This window comes from Oculina patagonica, chromosome 2 (genome assembly GCF_052425735.1).
Source record: "Oculina patagonica isolate OP01 chromosome 2, crgOcupat, whole genome shotgun sequence".
Classification (NCBI taxonomy): domain Eukaryota; kingdom Metazoa; phylum Cnidaria; class Anthozoa; order Scleractinia; family Oculinidae; genus Oculina; species Oculina patagonica.
The window spans coordinates 22,563,319-22,579,370 of NC_135759.1; the positions used below are offsets into that span (position 1 = coordinate 22,563,319).

General features: G+C 39.5%; 1 protein-coding gene across 2 annotated transcripts; it reads left to right on the forward strand.

Annotated features, from left to right (window-relative positions):
- The first annotated feature begins 62 nt into the window (after positions 1–62).
- On the forward strand, positions 63–14,990 carry LOC144643498 (DNA-directed RNA polymerase II subunit RPB2). 2 transcript variants are annotated; one of them, XM_078502769.1, is made up of 24 exons: positions 63–224; positions 325–551; positions 2,179–2,291; positions 2,809–3,352; positions 3,868–4,064; positions 4,791–4,910; positions 5,142–5,205; positions 5,381–5,787; positions 5,891–6,002; positions 6,407–6,561; positions 7,142–7,340; positions 7,838–8,006; positions 8,363–8,459; positions 8,693–8,787; positions 9,265–9,386; positions 9,946–10,026; positions 10,133–10,180; positions 10,615–10,704; positions 10,847–10,954; positions 11,418–11,531; positions 12,329–12,489; positions 13,304–13,499; positions 14,008–14,223; positions 14,368–14,990. In XM_078502769.1, the coding sequence occupies exons 1-23, from the start codon at positions 206–208 to the stop codon at positions 14,107–14,109; spliced, it is 3,540 nt and encodes a 1,179-aa protein (XP_078358895.1). In that variant the 5' UTR covers positions 63–205; the 3' UTR covers positions 14,110–14,223; positions 14,368–14,990. The 2 variants fall into 2 exon arrangements, with proteins under 2 accessions (XP_078358895.1, XP_078358896.1); XM_078502770.1 differs by having other exon boundaries at positions 14,008–14,219; positions 14,365–14,990.
- The last annotated feature ends 1,062 nt before the right edge of the window (positions 14,991–16,052 follow it).

Sequence of the window (16,052 nt, forward strand, 5' to 3'; positions counted from 1 at the left end):
TTCCCATGATGCATTGCGCTCTCGCGTCTTTCCTTTGAATTTCCCAGAACCACTTGGGCGCTTCACGCTTCGTCTGTAATGGCGGAAGCGCGCAGCAAAAAGGTTAAGGAGAAAGGAATCCATCTCAATCGTTGATATTTCTTCGCCATCCTCCAAAATCGAAACCACATCAAGTTCATAAGTAATTAAAGTTTATCTAGCAGCCATGTATGACCCAGATGACGGTAAGAAATAAGCTTTTGATTCGATTATTTGTCGGTTGATTTTGACGTGCAAAGATCAAAACAAACCTCGAGTTGACTCATGTCTTTGCTTTTATCGTAGATGTTGGATATGGAGAGGAGGAGGGAGAAGAAATTACTCGGGATTTGTGGCAGGAAGCCTGCTGGATTGTCATCAGCTCGTATTTTGACGAGAAAGGTCTCGTTCGGCAGCAGTTGGATTCTTTTGACGAGTTCATCCAAATGTCTGTTCAAAGAATTGTGGAAGACTCCCCAGAGATTGATCTACAAGCAGAGTCACTTCACATGACTGCAGATACAGAGACTCCAGTAAGCATACACAATATGATGGATTTTTTTTGTAATGACGGGACCATGACTGCCAAAAAAGCCTGTTGCACACTAAGCAATTTTTGTTGCAAACGATTTCAATTTTTAAGTTTAGTCTTTTGTGACAATAAAATATAAGGGGAAATTGCTTATTGTGTATTTTTGTAAAGTAGTTGCAATCATGCAACCAAAATGTTATGGTTCCAATGGAAATGGAAAGGGAAATGTGTCTAGATCTGTATAAAACAGTTGTTTAAAGGGTGGATAACAGTACACCAGCTATCCAGTAGAAGTATTAACAAAACCTACAGTACTACGCTATCCATTGGATTGTGATTTATCCTGTGGATAGCGTTATCCACCTTTTGAACAACTGGGGCCTGGTGTATATGTACTTCATTGGTTGTTTCTGGAACCGGCCTGTATGGCCGGTTCTAGTAGTGGACATGCAAAACAGCAGGTCCAGTTTTGGATCTATTGTGGACTGGTTACAGAATGGTTCCATGTAAACAGAAGGCCTATTTGGTCTGATTTTCCATTTGGATCTGTTTAGAACCTGTCAGGACTGTGAAAACATAGCCGGTTTGTTAAAATGGGGCAGTAAATTTCATTTACTGGTTCATCTAATCAAAGTGGACCACTTCTAGATGTGGCTTTAAATATCCTGGTCAGAATGAACTGAAACAGACCTTTCCATTTGACTTCTGACTAAATTTCCAAAAATTTTGGGTTAATGGAAAGCACCCCTAATGTGCATTGACTACTTTGACTGCCACAAAATGCCATATACTCATGTCCAATCAGTAATAATTTATTAAATCAGGTGATATCTAAAATTATGGCAGTCTTGTGATTTCCAAGTTTCTCTTGAAAACTACAATCACTGTCCAGTGTGTGATTTGTGAGCAGTTTACAGTTCCTCTCCCCTCCTGCCTTACCACTTTATCAGGGCTCTCATTTCTCACTTGGGTCGGGTAACAGTTCTTGCAAGGTCTCACATAAATGGCTTGCTACACTTCAAAAGAACAATAAAGCAAACAACAGGAACAATGCCCCTAGCCTAGTCATAGGATCAGTATAATAATAAGTTTATGAGAGCTGCTACACTTCTGCATTACAGTCAACTCTCGTTATAGCGGACACGCTCGGGGCGTCGTTTAGTGTCCTTTATAGCGAGAGTCCGCAATAGCGGGAGTCATTTCCAGTCAAACCTCATTGGCCGGGGATCAGGATTTTGTCCGTAATAGTGAGTGTCCGCAATAGCGGGGTGTCCGCAAGGCGAGAGTTGACTGTACTCCACTCTTCTCCTCTTGTCATATTGTTAAGATCCCTTTTTCTACCCTCTCCCTCTCCACCTGTAGAATCTGAAGATCCATTTAGAATGGAATCATGATGAACCTCCTTGAAGGGTCACTCTATCTACTTGCAAAGCGCTATCTTGTCAGGGTATAAACTGTGTGTTTATGATTTGTTACACATTTGTTCTGAAAGATTAAAAAATTATGCAGTACCTCAAAAGGCAGATAGGACCTTAAGCTTTCTGTGTCCAGCCTTTCAATCACACATGTAGATATAGCAATGTATGAATTTAACATATTTCTATAATTTATTATCTGATTCATTGCAGCCAAAATTCTTACTGAAGTTTGAACAAATTTATCTATCAAAACCAACACACTGGGAAAAAGATGGTGCCCCAAGCCCCATGATGCCAAATGAAGCCAGGCTAAGGAATTTGACGTAAGTTGAACAGTATTCTTAACAACAACAATTTAAACTCATCGCCAATAGATGAGTTTGGGGAAGGTGCCTTTGAGAGTAGGTGGTGGTTCCAAGGCGAAAAATGAGCCTCAAGCAGTACACAGGTATCCATAGCAACTCTGAGAGTGGCAACCACCCACCAGACACCGTCAGCTGGGCCAAGTCAGTGTAGATACTTACCAACCCTATACTTACCAGATCTACCAATGAGGGTGAGAGAGAAAACTTTTCAGCAATACAAACGCTCGAAACAAACTGTACATCCTTGCACAGCTGCAACGCACAATACTTGTTTCAAACTTCAACTGTTCAAATGAAGAGTGGAAGGTTTGACTGTAGAGTCCAAACAAGTCATAACCATGCTTTCCAAACAGTCAATTCAGCCATAAACTGCAAAAACTGTTAAAGTATGCAAGAATTAGAAATCCCATTTGTTCAGTTGTGTTTGGTGCCCAAGGCTGCCTCAAACTTGAGCTTCCTCTTTTTTTGTTTTCAGTTATTCAGCCCCTCTGTATGTTGATATTACAAAAACAATGACCAGAGAAGACGAGGAACCTCAAGTCACACCACACAGTAAAATGTTCATTGGTAAAATACCGATCATGTTACGATCCACCTACTGTCTTCTGAGTGGTCTGACAGATCGTGACTTAACAGAACTTAACGAGTGTCCTCTGGACCCTGGAGGCTACTTCATCATCAACGGATCTGAAAAAGTACTCATTGCTCAAGAGAAAATGGCTACAAATACAGTGTATGTTTTCTCTAGAAAGGATTCAAAGTATTCATTTACTGCAGAGATCAGATCATGCCTGGAACATTCATCACGTCCAACAAGCTCCATGTGGGTGTCCATGTTAGCAAAAGGAAGTCAGGGTGGTCGCAAGAGCGCCATTGGTCAAAGGATTGTTGGATCTTTGCCGTACATCAAACAGGAAATCCCAATTATGATTGTGTTCAGAGCTCTGGGTTTTGTGGCTGATCGTGACATTCTGGAACACATTATTTATGACTTTGATGATCCAGAGATGATGGAAATGGTGAGAATTGTTTAAAATTTGATTTTGTTTCTGTTTATGTTGATATCTAGTGTAAATCAAGTTTCTTGAAAGTATACAGGTCATACACACGTACAGCGTAAATAGGCCTTATCACGGTTTCAACGCCATCTTGACGAGTAGGCAAAGCGGGCAGAAATTACAGTGTTTGTATGGGAATCCGAAGGCAAATATCTTTTACAAATATTGAATTCTGGACAACTTATGAATTGTAAAGTTAAGATTCTAGGCAAAAGTTTTTATTCACCAAGTTTGAAGGATGTAGCAGGGCTAGAAGGCATTCAGTTATGTTTTTAATTTCCAATTTATTTGTCTATGTATGGGAATTTCCCGCAAACTATGTCAACTCACCGAGCTGGAACGTAAATCTGTAGAGGAAATACAGAATGACTGGACAGCACTTTTCTCGAGCCCTGATTTTGAAACAATAAATGTAAATACTCCAAATAAATAAATTGTAATGTTATGAAATATAATGTTATGAACCTCTTTACTAGGTAAAACCATCCCTAGATGAAGCTTTTGTAATACAAGAACAGAATGTAGCTCTAAACTTCATTGGTTCACGTGGTGCCAGACCTGGTGTGACAAAGGAGAAGCGTATCAAATACGCAAAAGAAATCCTTCAGAAGGAGATGCTTCCTCATGTTGGCGTCAGTGATTTCTGTGAAACCAAGAAAGCTTACTTCTTAGGGTGAGCAGACATGTTCCTTCCAGTGATGATACCCTGCTTTTACTAATCAGCACCCTTGCAAATTTAAGATTACTGTTCTCTACAATCTGTTTGTACAAAACAGTCTCCTGTATCTTCAGTCTTATAACAGGGGACGTTAAAGAACCCACACACTATTTCCAAAGAGTAGGGCACAAAGTTCCCGGTGTTGTGGTCTGGCCTTTGTGTAGTAAATTACATTATGTGTACAGCGCATTTGAACACATGCATGTGAAAAATGCGCTATATAAAGGCATTATCATTAAGTGAATGAATCGCAGCATTCAAAATGCTTCTGCACAATAATGTTCTTGTACAAGTTGATAAAAGTGCAATTGGGCAATGTAGTTTAGTGAGATTAGTGAGATACAAACTTTAGATACTTGCATGCAGTTTAAATGCAATCTACTGCTGGTAAAATAACTAGTATGACAGGAACAAAACCTTCAATAGCTTTTATTTGAAGATCCATCCACAGTCATAGTTACAACCACAAGAACTGACTGGAAGTTTGACATATGAGAATGTAAGAGCAAAATGACCACTTTCCACTTCTTATTTTTTGTGGTCATTATTTTGCTCTTTTTTTGAAACACATACCAGAAGAATCTAAGTCTATAATAGTCAGATTGTTCTCCACTTTACACAAGCCGTGTCCACATACAGTGTGTGGTGGTGTATAATTGCAATGTGTTATCTTCTGTACAGCTACATGGTGCACAGGCTGTTGCTAGCAGCTCTTGGTCGGAGGGAACTTGACGACCGAGATCACTATGGAAATAAACGACTTGACTTGGCAGGGCCTTTGCTGGCTTATCTTTTCAGAGGGTAGGTATACTGTTTATTGTACCAAGAGGTGCTGTAGAAAATTAAGTGCAGTACAGGTTGTGCAAGTGAAATTAACTGCATGTGGAATTAATAAATTTTGTACTTTCTTTTATGCTGTTGTTTCTTTCTTGAGTGCTGTACCAAAACAAAGCTTCAAAGGTAAAGCCTTACTTAATTTGTTCAATATTACAGTACATGTATGTAACAATACTTTGTTTTATTTTATGTTAGGCTTTTTAGAAATCTTATGAAAGAAGTCAGAATGTATGCTCAGAAGTTCATTGATAGAGGAAAGGTAGTCACTGTTGACATTGCTTTCTTCAGTTATAGTTTATTATGTTTTATAACACATATTTTAGTAATTTTTATGTTTAGAGACTTGTTCTTAAAGTGTGGGTATATTCCTGAAAAGTTCAATACCAAAAACTAATGATTATAGTAAGTTGTTCTAATACCACTACGTTTTGCAGGACTTCAACATTGAATTGGCACTCAAGCCTAAAGTGATCACAGATGGCCTTAGATACTCATTGGCGACTGGAAACTGGGGTGATCAAAAGAAGGCTCATCAGTCCCGCGCAGGGGTGTCTCAGGTGCTCAACAGACTGACTTTTGCTTCCACATTATCCCACTTGCGCCGACTCAACTCACCCATTGGTAGAGAGGGCAAGCTTGCACGTCCTCGGCAGCTTCACAACACTCACTGGGGTATGATTTGCCCTGCTGAGACTCCTGAAGGTCATGCTGTAGGGCTGGTGAAGAACTTAGCTTTGATGGCATACATTTCTGTTGGTTCCCAACCCAGCCCTATCTTGGAGTTTTTGGAGGAGTGGACTATGGAGAACTTGGAAGAAATCACACCATCAGCCATCAGCAAGTAAGAGTCTTGTTTACGTCTTGAAAATCAAATTTTGTATTGTGTTTCAGTTTATTTTACTGTAATTGTTAACTGTATGACATTGAAACCCTTTTCTTTGTAGTGCAACCAAGATTTTTGTGAATGGCTGTTGGGTGGGAATTCACCGTGATCCTGATCAACTCATGAGTACACTAAGGAAGCTGAGGAGACAGATGGACATCATTGTATCTGAGGTACATATTGTTCAATGGTGCTTTAGAAAAAGGTCAATTTAATTTTCCAACATGAATGTAAAGTGGTAGTGTATTCAACTCCAGATCCAGCGGTCCAGGTGCGATCTCTATCCAGGGTCACTACATGCTGTGTTCTTTGGCAAGACACTTTACTTTCACAGGGTCTGTTTCTCTCTCTCCACCCAGGTGTATTATATTTGAAATAGGCACTGACACTTTTAATGCTGTGGGCTAACCCCAAGATAGACTAGCATCCCGTCCAGGGGGGAGTTGCTTCATGCTACAGAAAACAGAGTTTAGCACCAGCCTAATGGGCCACTATGCCCAACATGGACTTAAAACCTTTTTTACCTTTTTGTCTGGCCATACTATTTCACACTGAATATGGTGCCATTTGGTTTTAGGTTTCCATGGTAAGGGATTTTAGAGAAAGGGAGATCAGGATTTACACAGATGCAGGTCGAATTTGCCGCCCACTATTGATTGTTGAAAACCAGAAATTGTTGCTGAAGAAACATCACATTGATCAGTTGAAGGAGAGAGAGTATAATGGAAACAGGTGAGCTTAGAATTTAAACTTATTACATGAAGTATATGCTGTGGTTCAATTTTACCCTTGTTTAGTCACAGTTTCCCTTTGTTTTAACAAAGAACAATGTCAAAGGAAAATACCAGTACCAGATTGTTCCGAGGGTAAAATTGAACCACAACATATGTACATGTTATAGGCATACATGACTTCGATAAAACAAATGAAATCCAAAACATACCAGTTGAATTACCTAATTGCCAATAGCAATATTGTTATGACAATTAATAGCAATTGATAACAATCGATGTAATTGAGGTTACATGTATTTTACTTGAATTATCTATTGACTTACAGTAGCTGTTAGTTCATTATAGATTGATATGGATTGATTTCAGGTCATCAATTTTATTTTCATTGATTGGTCAAGCTGGGAGTGAAAGCATTGGGTTTTATCTATAATGCGAGCAGTTAGACCTGCAAAACTCTGTCTTCCTTTCTGGACAGGGGTAGTAGTGCCCTTATGATGTCACTATAGTGATGAGCTGCCACCCTTGTCCAATCCTCTGTGTAGTTTATTCATGTGTCATTATTGTTTTTGTTTTTACAGTTGGCAGGATTTAGTTGCAGGTGGAATTGTAGAGTATATTGACGTCAATGAAGAAGAGACAGTTATGGTGGCCATGACTCCAGATGAACTGGTAGAGAAGGGTCAAGCTTACTGTTCAACATACACACACTGTGAAATCCATCCTGCCATGATCCTTGGTGTCTGTGCCTCTATCATTCCATTCCCCGATCACAACCAGGTCTGTTGAATGAGATTGGAAATTTGAATGCCTAGAAGAACTTAGTATTGAACCATCCTGTTCACACTTCATGAAGAACTTGTTTATGAATTTTTTTGATAACATTACATGATAAGCTTAACATGTACAGATAAATCTCGATAACTTGAACCCTCAGTAACTCGAACCTCTTCCGATTGCCCTCCAGGTCGTTTTTTTCACTAATTTTACCCTTGATAACTCAAACTCCCGATATCTCCAACCTTTTTCAATTTCCCTTGAAGGTTTGAGTTATCAGGATTCAACTGTATGTTCTGGGAGGCAGAGCAATCAATGTAGTCTCAGTGAAGAAACAGCTGCACAGATGATTAAGCTAACCTACTGGCTAAGTGTAGAAAACATAAAAAAAATAATGGATTAGAAATTAAATTTGAAGAATTCTTAAAAGCTTGCCTGGAGAAATCATCCAGGCCTTGACATGCTGATCTTTAATTTACTATAATCATTTATTATTTCAGTCTCCTCGTAACACATACCAGTCTGCTATGGGAAAACAAGCCATGGGTGTGTACATCACCAACTTCCATGTCCGTATGGACACACTGGCCCATGTGTTGTACTACCCTCAGAAGCCTCTGGTCACCACCCGCTCCATGGAGTATCTTAGATTTAGGGAGCTGCCAGCTGGTAAATAAAAGCTTCATAATGAATATGTATTGCTTTTTGCTATCCATTCGGACATCCATTTCTGTCCTCAATTACTCTCACATTAGCTGTTGATGCCAAGGCAAATTTTGTTGCATGCAGCAGCTTGTGACAAGCTTATGATTTATGACAAATTATTGTTACATGCAAGTCAAACCTACAATTTACATGTGATTATTAAAACCTTAGAACAATCTTAACCTCAGACAACGTTAGATGGATAAATCTGTGTCCTATTTTTTTCATGAAGGAGGCAATATGTGCTACAAAACCAACTTGTGACAAAGTTGTGCCATCAAAATCAACCCTTACACATAATGTGTTTACTTTTCCTTTAGGAATAAATGCCATAGCAGCCATTGCATCTTACACTGGGTACAACCAGGAAGATTCCGTCATTATGAATGCTTCAGCTATTGACAGAGGACTTTACAGGTAAAATAATTATAAATCAGCTCCCTTGTTCATTATGTTCTGACTTGTGCCATTACAGAACTACAAGTACACTGTAACGTGTGAAAAATTTGAAACCAAGTGACCCCCTTGGACATACATGTAATACCCGGGGTAACCAGTTCCTTGACTCCTCGACAATGCTACATTGATAAAGTTGCCGTAAGCAGGTTAAATAAATGTTAATCAAGTGAATAATTTATAAACATTGCCAGGTCTGTGTTTTATCGATCATACCGTGATCAAGAATCCAAAAGAGGAATGGACCAAGAAGAAACATTTGAAAAACCAACGAGGGACTCGTGTCAGGGTAAGTTCTTGTTCATATTTGAGGCACTTCAATAATTGTTTTATAATAATAAACTTTAATGGCAAACATAATTTCTGAAGGATCTCACCACTGAAATATTATTTGTCAAAATGATAAAAAGTGCATTAATTTTTTGGCAACATCTAGCTCTTACTATTATTCATGAAGTTGTCATCCTATTCCTAGCTGTAGCAGTATGCAGGAAGTTTGTCACATTTAAACATACCCCAGTAGTTATACATGTGGCCTACACTGTACATGTAGCCTCCATGAGTCTCCCATAGCTCCATGGTAGAACATCCAACTGGTGTACAGAAGGTCATTGATTTGACCCCCATTTGAAGACCTTTCTTCCTAGTAGCTTCCTAGTAACTGATTCATGTCAATTCTTGCTGTTTCTTTTGTTGCATTTGATTGCATTATAAATTATGGGTATTTTGCACAACACTTTGCAGTATAACCAATATGTTTTTGCAGGTATGCGTAATGCAGTGTATGATAAGCTGGATGATGATGGGCTCATAGCACCTGGCACTCGCGTAAGCGGTGATGATGTCATTGTAGGCAAGACCATAACTCTCCCGGAAAATGAGGATGAGGTACATTGTAAATTTCTTTGAAAAGTGAATTAAAGTGAACTGTTTCTGACGATGTACAGTTTAGAGCGCTTAAACTTCTAAAATATGTAAACAGTAAAATACAAGATATAAAAATATGAAAGTATAGGTATTATTGCAGTTTTCAGTGATATGTGAACTCTGAAATTCAATTCTCAACCAACAGTTTATACTTTTTGCTGCCATCAATCATCTTAGCGGACCTCTCGTGAAACAGAAGTTCACTTCAACCTGGTCAAAGGTCACATCTGTCAGTTGTGATTGGTAGATTCCGAGATCCATTTTGTCTGTTTTTGGCTGTTGCGATAATTATGATTGACAGAAGCAAACAACACAATTGCTAGTTGGATTTTGAATTTCAGGGTTCGCATTTCACTGAAAAAGGCAATAATTCTTAAAATCGTAAGCTCGACTGTTTGCCTTTTTTTTCTTGTTTTTTGTTTTTAGGGGGGGGGGGGGAGGGACAGCAAATTACTAGTTGATGAGTTCTTATTTTGTCCTTGAGATGGAAGAGCTAACATGTTTTATGTGGTTGTTACAGCTGGAAGGAACAACTCGAAGGTTTGCCAAAAAAGACTCAAGCACATTTTTGCGACCAAGTGAGACAGGAATTGTGGATCAGGTTAGTTCTAAAAAAAAGTTATCTTTAAAATTATTGTTTTTGTTTCTTGGTGTACTAAGCAACTAAATAACTTTAAGAACTTATAATGATGTTGTTGTTTTCTAAGGTTATGGTAACCATCAATCAAGAAGGCTACAAGTTCACTAAAATCAAGGTATATTGCTGTTTGAGTCATTTACCCTTTTGCCACTGTCTCGGCTTGCCCTTGGCCTACAGACGAACAAGGACATCGTACCTTTACAGTAAGGGGCTAAAATTCGCTTCAGGTGTTTCAATCACATTTTCACAGCTACAGCATTTATGCATAATGGTACCTCTTAAACAGCGTTCTCAAAGTAAGTCACAAATATAAAGGAGTTAGTTGTCAAGAAATGGTTTTTGTCTAGGACGTGGCTTTTGGCCGGCCAGTGTCGCTTATCACTCATCAATAAGAAAGTCTACGTTGGAACCTCATGGGGATAAAAATGAACTTCTGCATGGAAGAAATGGATTCTGCTACCTTTAAGGGGTGTTTTTAAAATGTCTGAATAGTATCTCCATCACTTTTGTATGAGAGGTACTGACCTTATATCTTTTGTTTTTTGTCAGGTTCGTTCTGTTCGTGTACCCCAAATTGGTGACAAGTTCGCTAGTCGGCACGGTCAGAAGGGAACTTGTGGAATAACGTATCGCCAAGAGGTAAGTTATTATGCTGAGAGTTTGAAGCGATTTTGTGTATCCTCAAAAAAATCAACGACCTTATCATATTGTGCTATAGCTTTTATAAAGTAATTAGTTAATGATGTGAATTGTATCTGATGCTTGTAATATTTTTGTGTAGGACATGCCGTTCACGTGTGAAGGGATCACTCCTGATGTGATTATCAACCCTCATGCCATTCCCAGCCGTATGACAATCGGTCATTTGATCGAGTGCCTCCAAGGAAAGGTAAGTAACAGCAGCAAATTGTGTCAGTGTCCGTTCATTTTGAAGCCCTTTATCTTTATGGGTAGAGGGGGCTATGCATGCTGGTGTTTGTTACGGGTCTCTCTTTACCTGTGTTATGTTGCTTATTATTCCCTGCAAATACTCGTGAACTACATGTTATGTCCCAGCACCGTATTTAAGAGTTGCTGCGTTTAGATCGGGACTTATTTCTTTGCTTTGTATGACGTTTTAAGACTCTCCCTCCTTCCCTCATCCTCCACCCTCCAAAAATTTGTCAGAGTCAAAAGGGTCATATCTTCTGAGAATTTGCCAAATTTTTAATTGGGCGCTCTCAGAGGTAAAAAGTTTCTTCAGCGAATTAGTTTGATACCAGTGGTACGTGACGTGAAGCTACTAGTTCAAAGTAAGTTGTTTAAGAGCTCCTCTTTGTTTTTAAATAACTCTGAAAAATGATAATTTACAGGTGTCAGCCAACAAAGGAGAGATTGGTGATGCCACGCCTTTTAACGACGCTGTTAACGTTCAGAAGGTTTCTCAACTGCTCAACGACTACGGCTACCATCTGAGAGGTAACGAGGTACGTGTCACGCAACAACTTAGGTGTAACGCAGCTGCTTGTGATTTTAATGCCCTCTTGTACTAGTGGTTATGTCGTTCCCTTACACATAAAGCGGGAGTATGTTGGCGCCTTTTGGTTAGAAGGGCTACAGAATGTTAAATGGACTGATAGGTGCATTAGAATATTCATCCCAGTCAAAAGCACCATCAACTAAAAATTGTAGATTTAACCCTATCCAGACCGGGGGGGGGGGGGCGGAAAGTGCCCGCGCCGACTTTGAACGCTTATAACTTTTTTAATATTCAACCAAACGCTGCCAAACTTTGCGACATTATCTAAAATTTATCTGGGAATAATTTAGTAGGGTAGGTTGTTGTGTCAGGAAATTGACGTCACCATGGCAACGGCATTTCGACAGGCATGTTTTCCCATTTATTTTCGTGTTTTAAGAAAAATAACTTTAAAGCAATTATTTTCACCTGTTTACGGGTTTTAAACACATCATTTTTGAGTATTTTCCAGTATTTTGGGCGGTTTTCGACGTTGAAAAAAATTCGAAATCCAAGATGGCGGATCCAAGATGGCGGCTTTTGACATTATGAGTAATTGTCACGTGATGTGACGTCATCATCCCACGTGACATATACCAAAAGATAGATTGCGACATACTATATATCCTGTAAGCAGTGATTGCTTAAATACTGGAAGACGGAGGGGGGCGGACCGCCCCCCCCGGCTGAAAAGACCAAAAAAAGCCCGGTCTGAATAGGGTTAAGTACGCTGTACAATATCATTATCATAATTGCTGCTTTCAGGTCTTGTACAATGGATTCACGGGGCGGAAGCTGAACGCGCAAGTTTTCTTGGGTCCGACTTATTACCAGCGACTAAAGCACATGGTGGACGACAAGATCCACTCCAGAGCCAGAGGTCCAGTCCAGATTCTAACAAGGCAACCTATGGAAGGACGGTCACGGTGAGTCTCTAAGTGTAGCCACGATTACTGAGTTCGTCCGTCTGTCCGTCCGTCCGTCAGTAGTCAGTCGTCCGTCAGTCAGTCAGTCAGTCAGTCAGTCAGTCAGTCAAACTTTATTTACGAGGATGACATTTAACAGTTATAAAACCAATTAACTTAGGACCATCTTTAAAATAACTAAGTATAGTCGAACCTCTCCGTACGGACACCTCTCTAATACGGCCACCTCTCTATTACGGACAATCTTATGTCCCAACAAAATTCTCATATATTTTCTTTAGAAAAAACCTCTATAATACGGACTCTCTCTAATAGGGACAACGGACACTAAATCTCGACCCAAGGGAACAAATTCATATAAACTTAACCTCCTTATTACGGACACTCCAGTGATCAGGCGATGTTATTTTTTTTTCGTAATGCAATTTCTTTTTTGTGGTTACAAAAACAACAAGTTTTTTTTTCTTTTTTTTTTTTTTTTTTTATTTTCTTCTAAAATTTTTTAATTTAAAAATTTTTTTTTTTTTTTTAAAATTTTGTTTATTTTTTTTTTTGGTGTCCGTATTAGAAAGGTTCAACTGTATTACTATACCTCTCATAACTTACTCTCCCATGCCGGACTCTTATTTCTTTTGAAGTAAAATTAGCAGGGCAAAAATTTAAACTGTGTTTCGCAAACTGTTGAGCGTTCATGTCAAAGTCTCACTTATGTTATCATTTTACTGTGTAATGCCCCTTCTTTTCAAAGCACCAAGCTATATTTATTCTATTCCTTTAATGTATTAATCGTTGGTTTTCATTTGTTGATCTTTAGTGATGGTGGTCTTCGTTTCGGTGAGATGGAGCGTGATTGTATGATCGCACATGGCTCGGCGCAGTTCCTGAATGAGCGACTGTTTGAAGTGTCCGATCCTTACAGTTGTCATGTGTGTAACTTGTGCGGGCTGATCGCTATTGCAAACCTGCGCAATAACACGTTTGAATGCAGAGGTTGTAAGAACAAAACTCAGGTAATCAAAGCAACTGAATTTATGACTGTATGGAACTAGTCCTCGACAGAAGTCCGTAATATTTTATACTGTATCACGAATTTTAGCCAATTTTATGCATGGGAAATGGCCATAATATTCAGTGAAATATAAAAAATAACCTCATAAAACAGTGAAGGCACATTTCATTAACACAGCAAATACAAAAGAAGGCACGGATGGCAAAAAGCGACGAAGATTGAAACAGATTGCAATACAGTGTATGGGTTTTTGAAATACTGTTGGGCTGAACAGTTTTCAAATAATCTCGTTTGCTTGTATCTTTTAATTATAACGCCCGGGAGACACATTTGGTTGCAATGAAGCTATGGTTTTGTCACTTAGATCCACAGAAGTAATTTAGCCCCACTCACTCACGAGTCTTCTGTAGCTCTATGACTAGAGCTTCTGGCTGTGTGTCCGAAGGAGCGCTGTCATTGTGAGAATAGCAAATTAAATTACTGATTAGGATTATTTTGTTCTTTTGCAGGTGTCCCGTATTCGCATGCCGTACGCTGCTAAGCTTCTTTTCCAGGAGCTTATGTCCATGAGTATCGCTCCCAGGATGATGGTGTGCGATCCAGTCAAATGATTGATACACATCCTGGGCTTTAAACTGTGATCCAGTTAAATAAGCGATACACATCCTGGAACTTAAACTGTGATCCAGTCAAATGAACCGTACACATTCTGGGACTTAACTACAGTCAACTCTCGCCTTGCAGACACCCCGCTTTGCGGCCTCTCTTTTCGGACAAATCATTCCCCGGATATTTTTTTGACAAAATATCCCCCCTTTTTACCTCTCCTTTTCGAAAAACCCCCCCCCGCGCGGCCCCAAAAGGAGTAGATCCAATCAAATAAGCGATACACATCCTGGGCTTTAAATGAGATTGTCATCTTTGCTTTCTGTTAGGTGACTGGTAACTTCTCTTGACGTTCAACTGAAACTGCTTGAAAGCGGTGACAGTGAATTTCCTCTGCAGCTTGGCTGCAAAGAAAGTGAAATATGAATAGAGCTCACCCACTGGGTATGCTGATAGTAAGATTCACAAATCCTTCTTTCATTTCCCCTCAACAAATAAAATCATAGAGTAATATTTTTTTGGATAGACCAGTAAAGTTTTAAATCTAATAGCCCAGAATGAAAAACCTCTACTAGCCCTGTGCTGCCCTACGCGACTCTTGTTGCGCTGTTTAAAGTGGCGTTTTCAAGAGAAACAACCTCTGACTTCCCAGCGAAATGGATAACAGGTCATAAACAGCTGTGTACACTTTCCACCGTGTGTGACTGAACCATTTCCAAACGAGTGATGTTTCAACTACAAGCAATTTCGTTTGGTTGGTTCGCATCCATGAGATCGTCAGTTTTCTTGTCATATATTACCTTTGTATAGTGTTTTTGTAAGTAATAAATCCATGCATCATTATGTAAATTCAAACTATCAACCATTACAGTCTTGTAAAAATGTCTTTATTGGGGTGTCTTGTTTAGCACTGTTGTGCTTATTGAAAACACTGTAAAATGGACAGACAATTATTGTTAAAAAATAGAACATAAAGTGACTAAGAATCCCATCTGGGGGGGACTAGTCAGCTGGTTCTGTGAAAGTGAACACGGAACTACCGAGAACTCTAACGAATGGCAAGATGAACAATTTAAATCAGCCCTAATCCAGTCGACCACACTGTCTCCCAGTATTCTCTGCTAGCATAGCTGTTAACGTTTCCCCAGCAGTTTAAAAGGTTATTTGCGCTATGAAATTTGATGGAAACTGGGGCATTACGTGATATCTAATGTCGAAAATACAACTAAGTCAGGCCAAGTAGCCTGCGAACAGGCGCCCAAGTGGGACAGGGCGAAAAAAGAAAGAAAGGAATCCGCAAACGAAGCGAGCGAAGCAAATAAAAGTCTGAAGTGTTGATACTAGATTATTTTCAATTCCCTGCGGTCAGAACTGCAATCCCCCCCCTCTCCGATTTTGACCATTTTGATTATTGTTTAATGATAATTACAATCTGTTAAACATTTTACTGTTTTATGACCACTCTTTCATTTAAACATTCGATAGTACTGCACTTGCAGCGTAAATCATGGTGGAATATAACTGATATAGGACTGGCCATTATCTCGATGTTACTCCTTGTCTTACATGAAATGGTCGACTGCAGTGGTGAATTGTTGGGGCCTTATCATGCCCGCTTCTTTTTAGATGCGGACATATAAATTTTATGTAGGACCGCCATGCCTGGGAATCGAGCCGTCTTCATTAATTGACATCCGGGGTTCAGTATGAGGGAAATCCGGAGGAACCCCTTGACTTAGGATCTAGGAGCGGGGACCAAAACCACTTGTCACAATAGTGAGGTGGCTTCTAAGTTGGATTGCAGTGTATGTTAGATCTGGTTAGATGCTGTTGTTTAGAACCTGACTCGTCCCCAGTCGTTTTTGAGTCCGTCGAGTCGACTGCTGAACACGGAGGGCATCATCCTTCGCGGAATTTTCGCATAAGAGACGACTGGGGACGAGTCAGG

Bases quoted from the DNA above. Each gene is read 5' to 3' on its own strand.
- LOC144643498 (XM_078502769.1), top strand. The intron at 7,341-7,837 runs GTCTGTTGAATG...TTATTATTTCAG, and splicing joins CATTCCCCGATCACAACCAG to TCTCCTCGTAACACATACCA. The intron at 11,532-12,328 runs GTACGTGTCACG...TGCTGCTTTCAG, and splicing joins ACCATCTGAGAGGTAACGAG to GTCTTGTACAATGGATTCAC.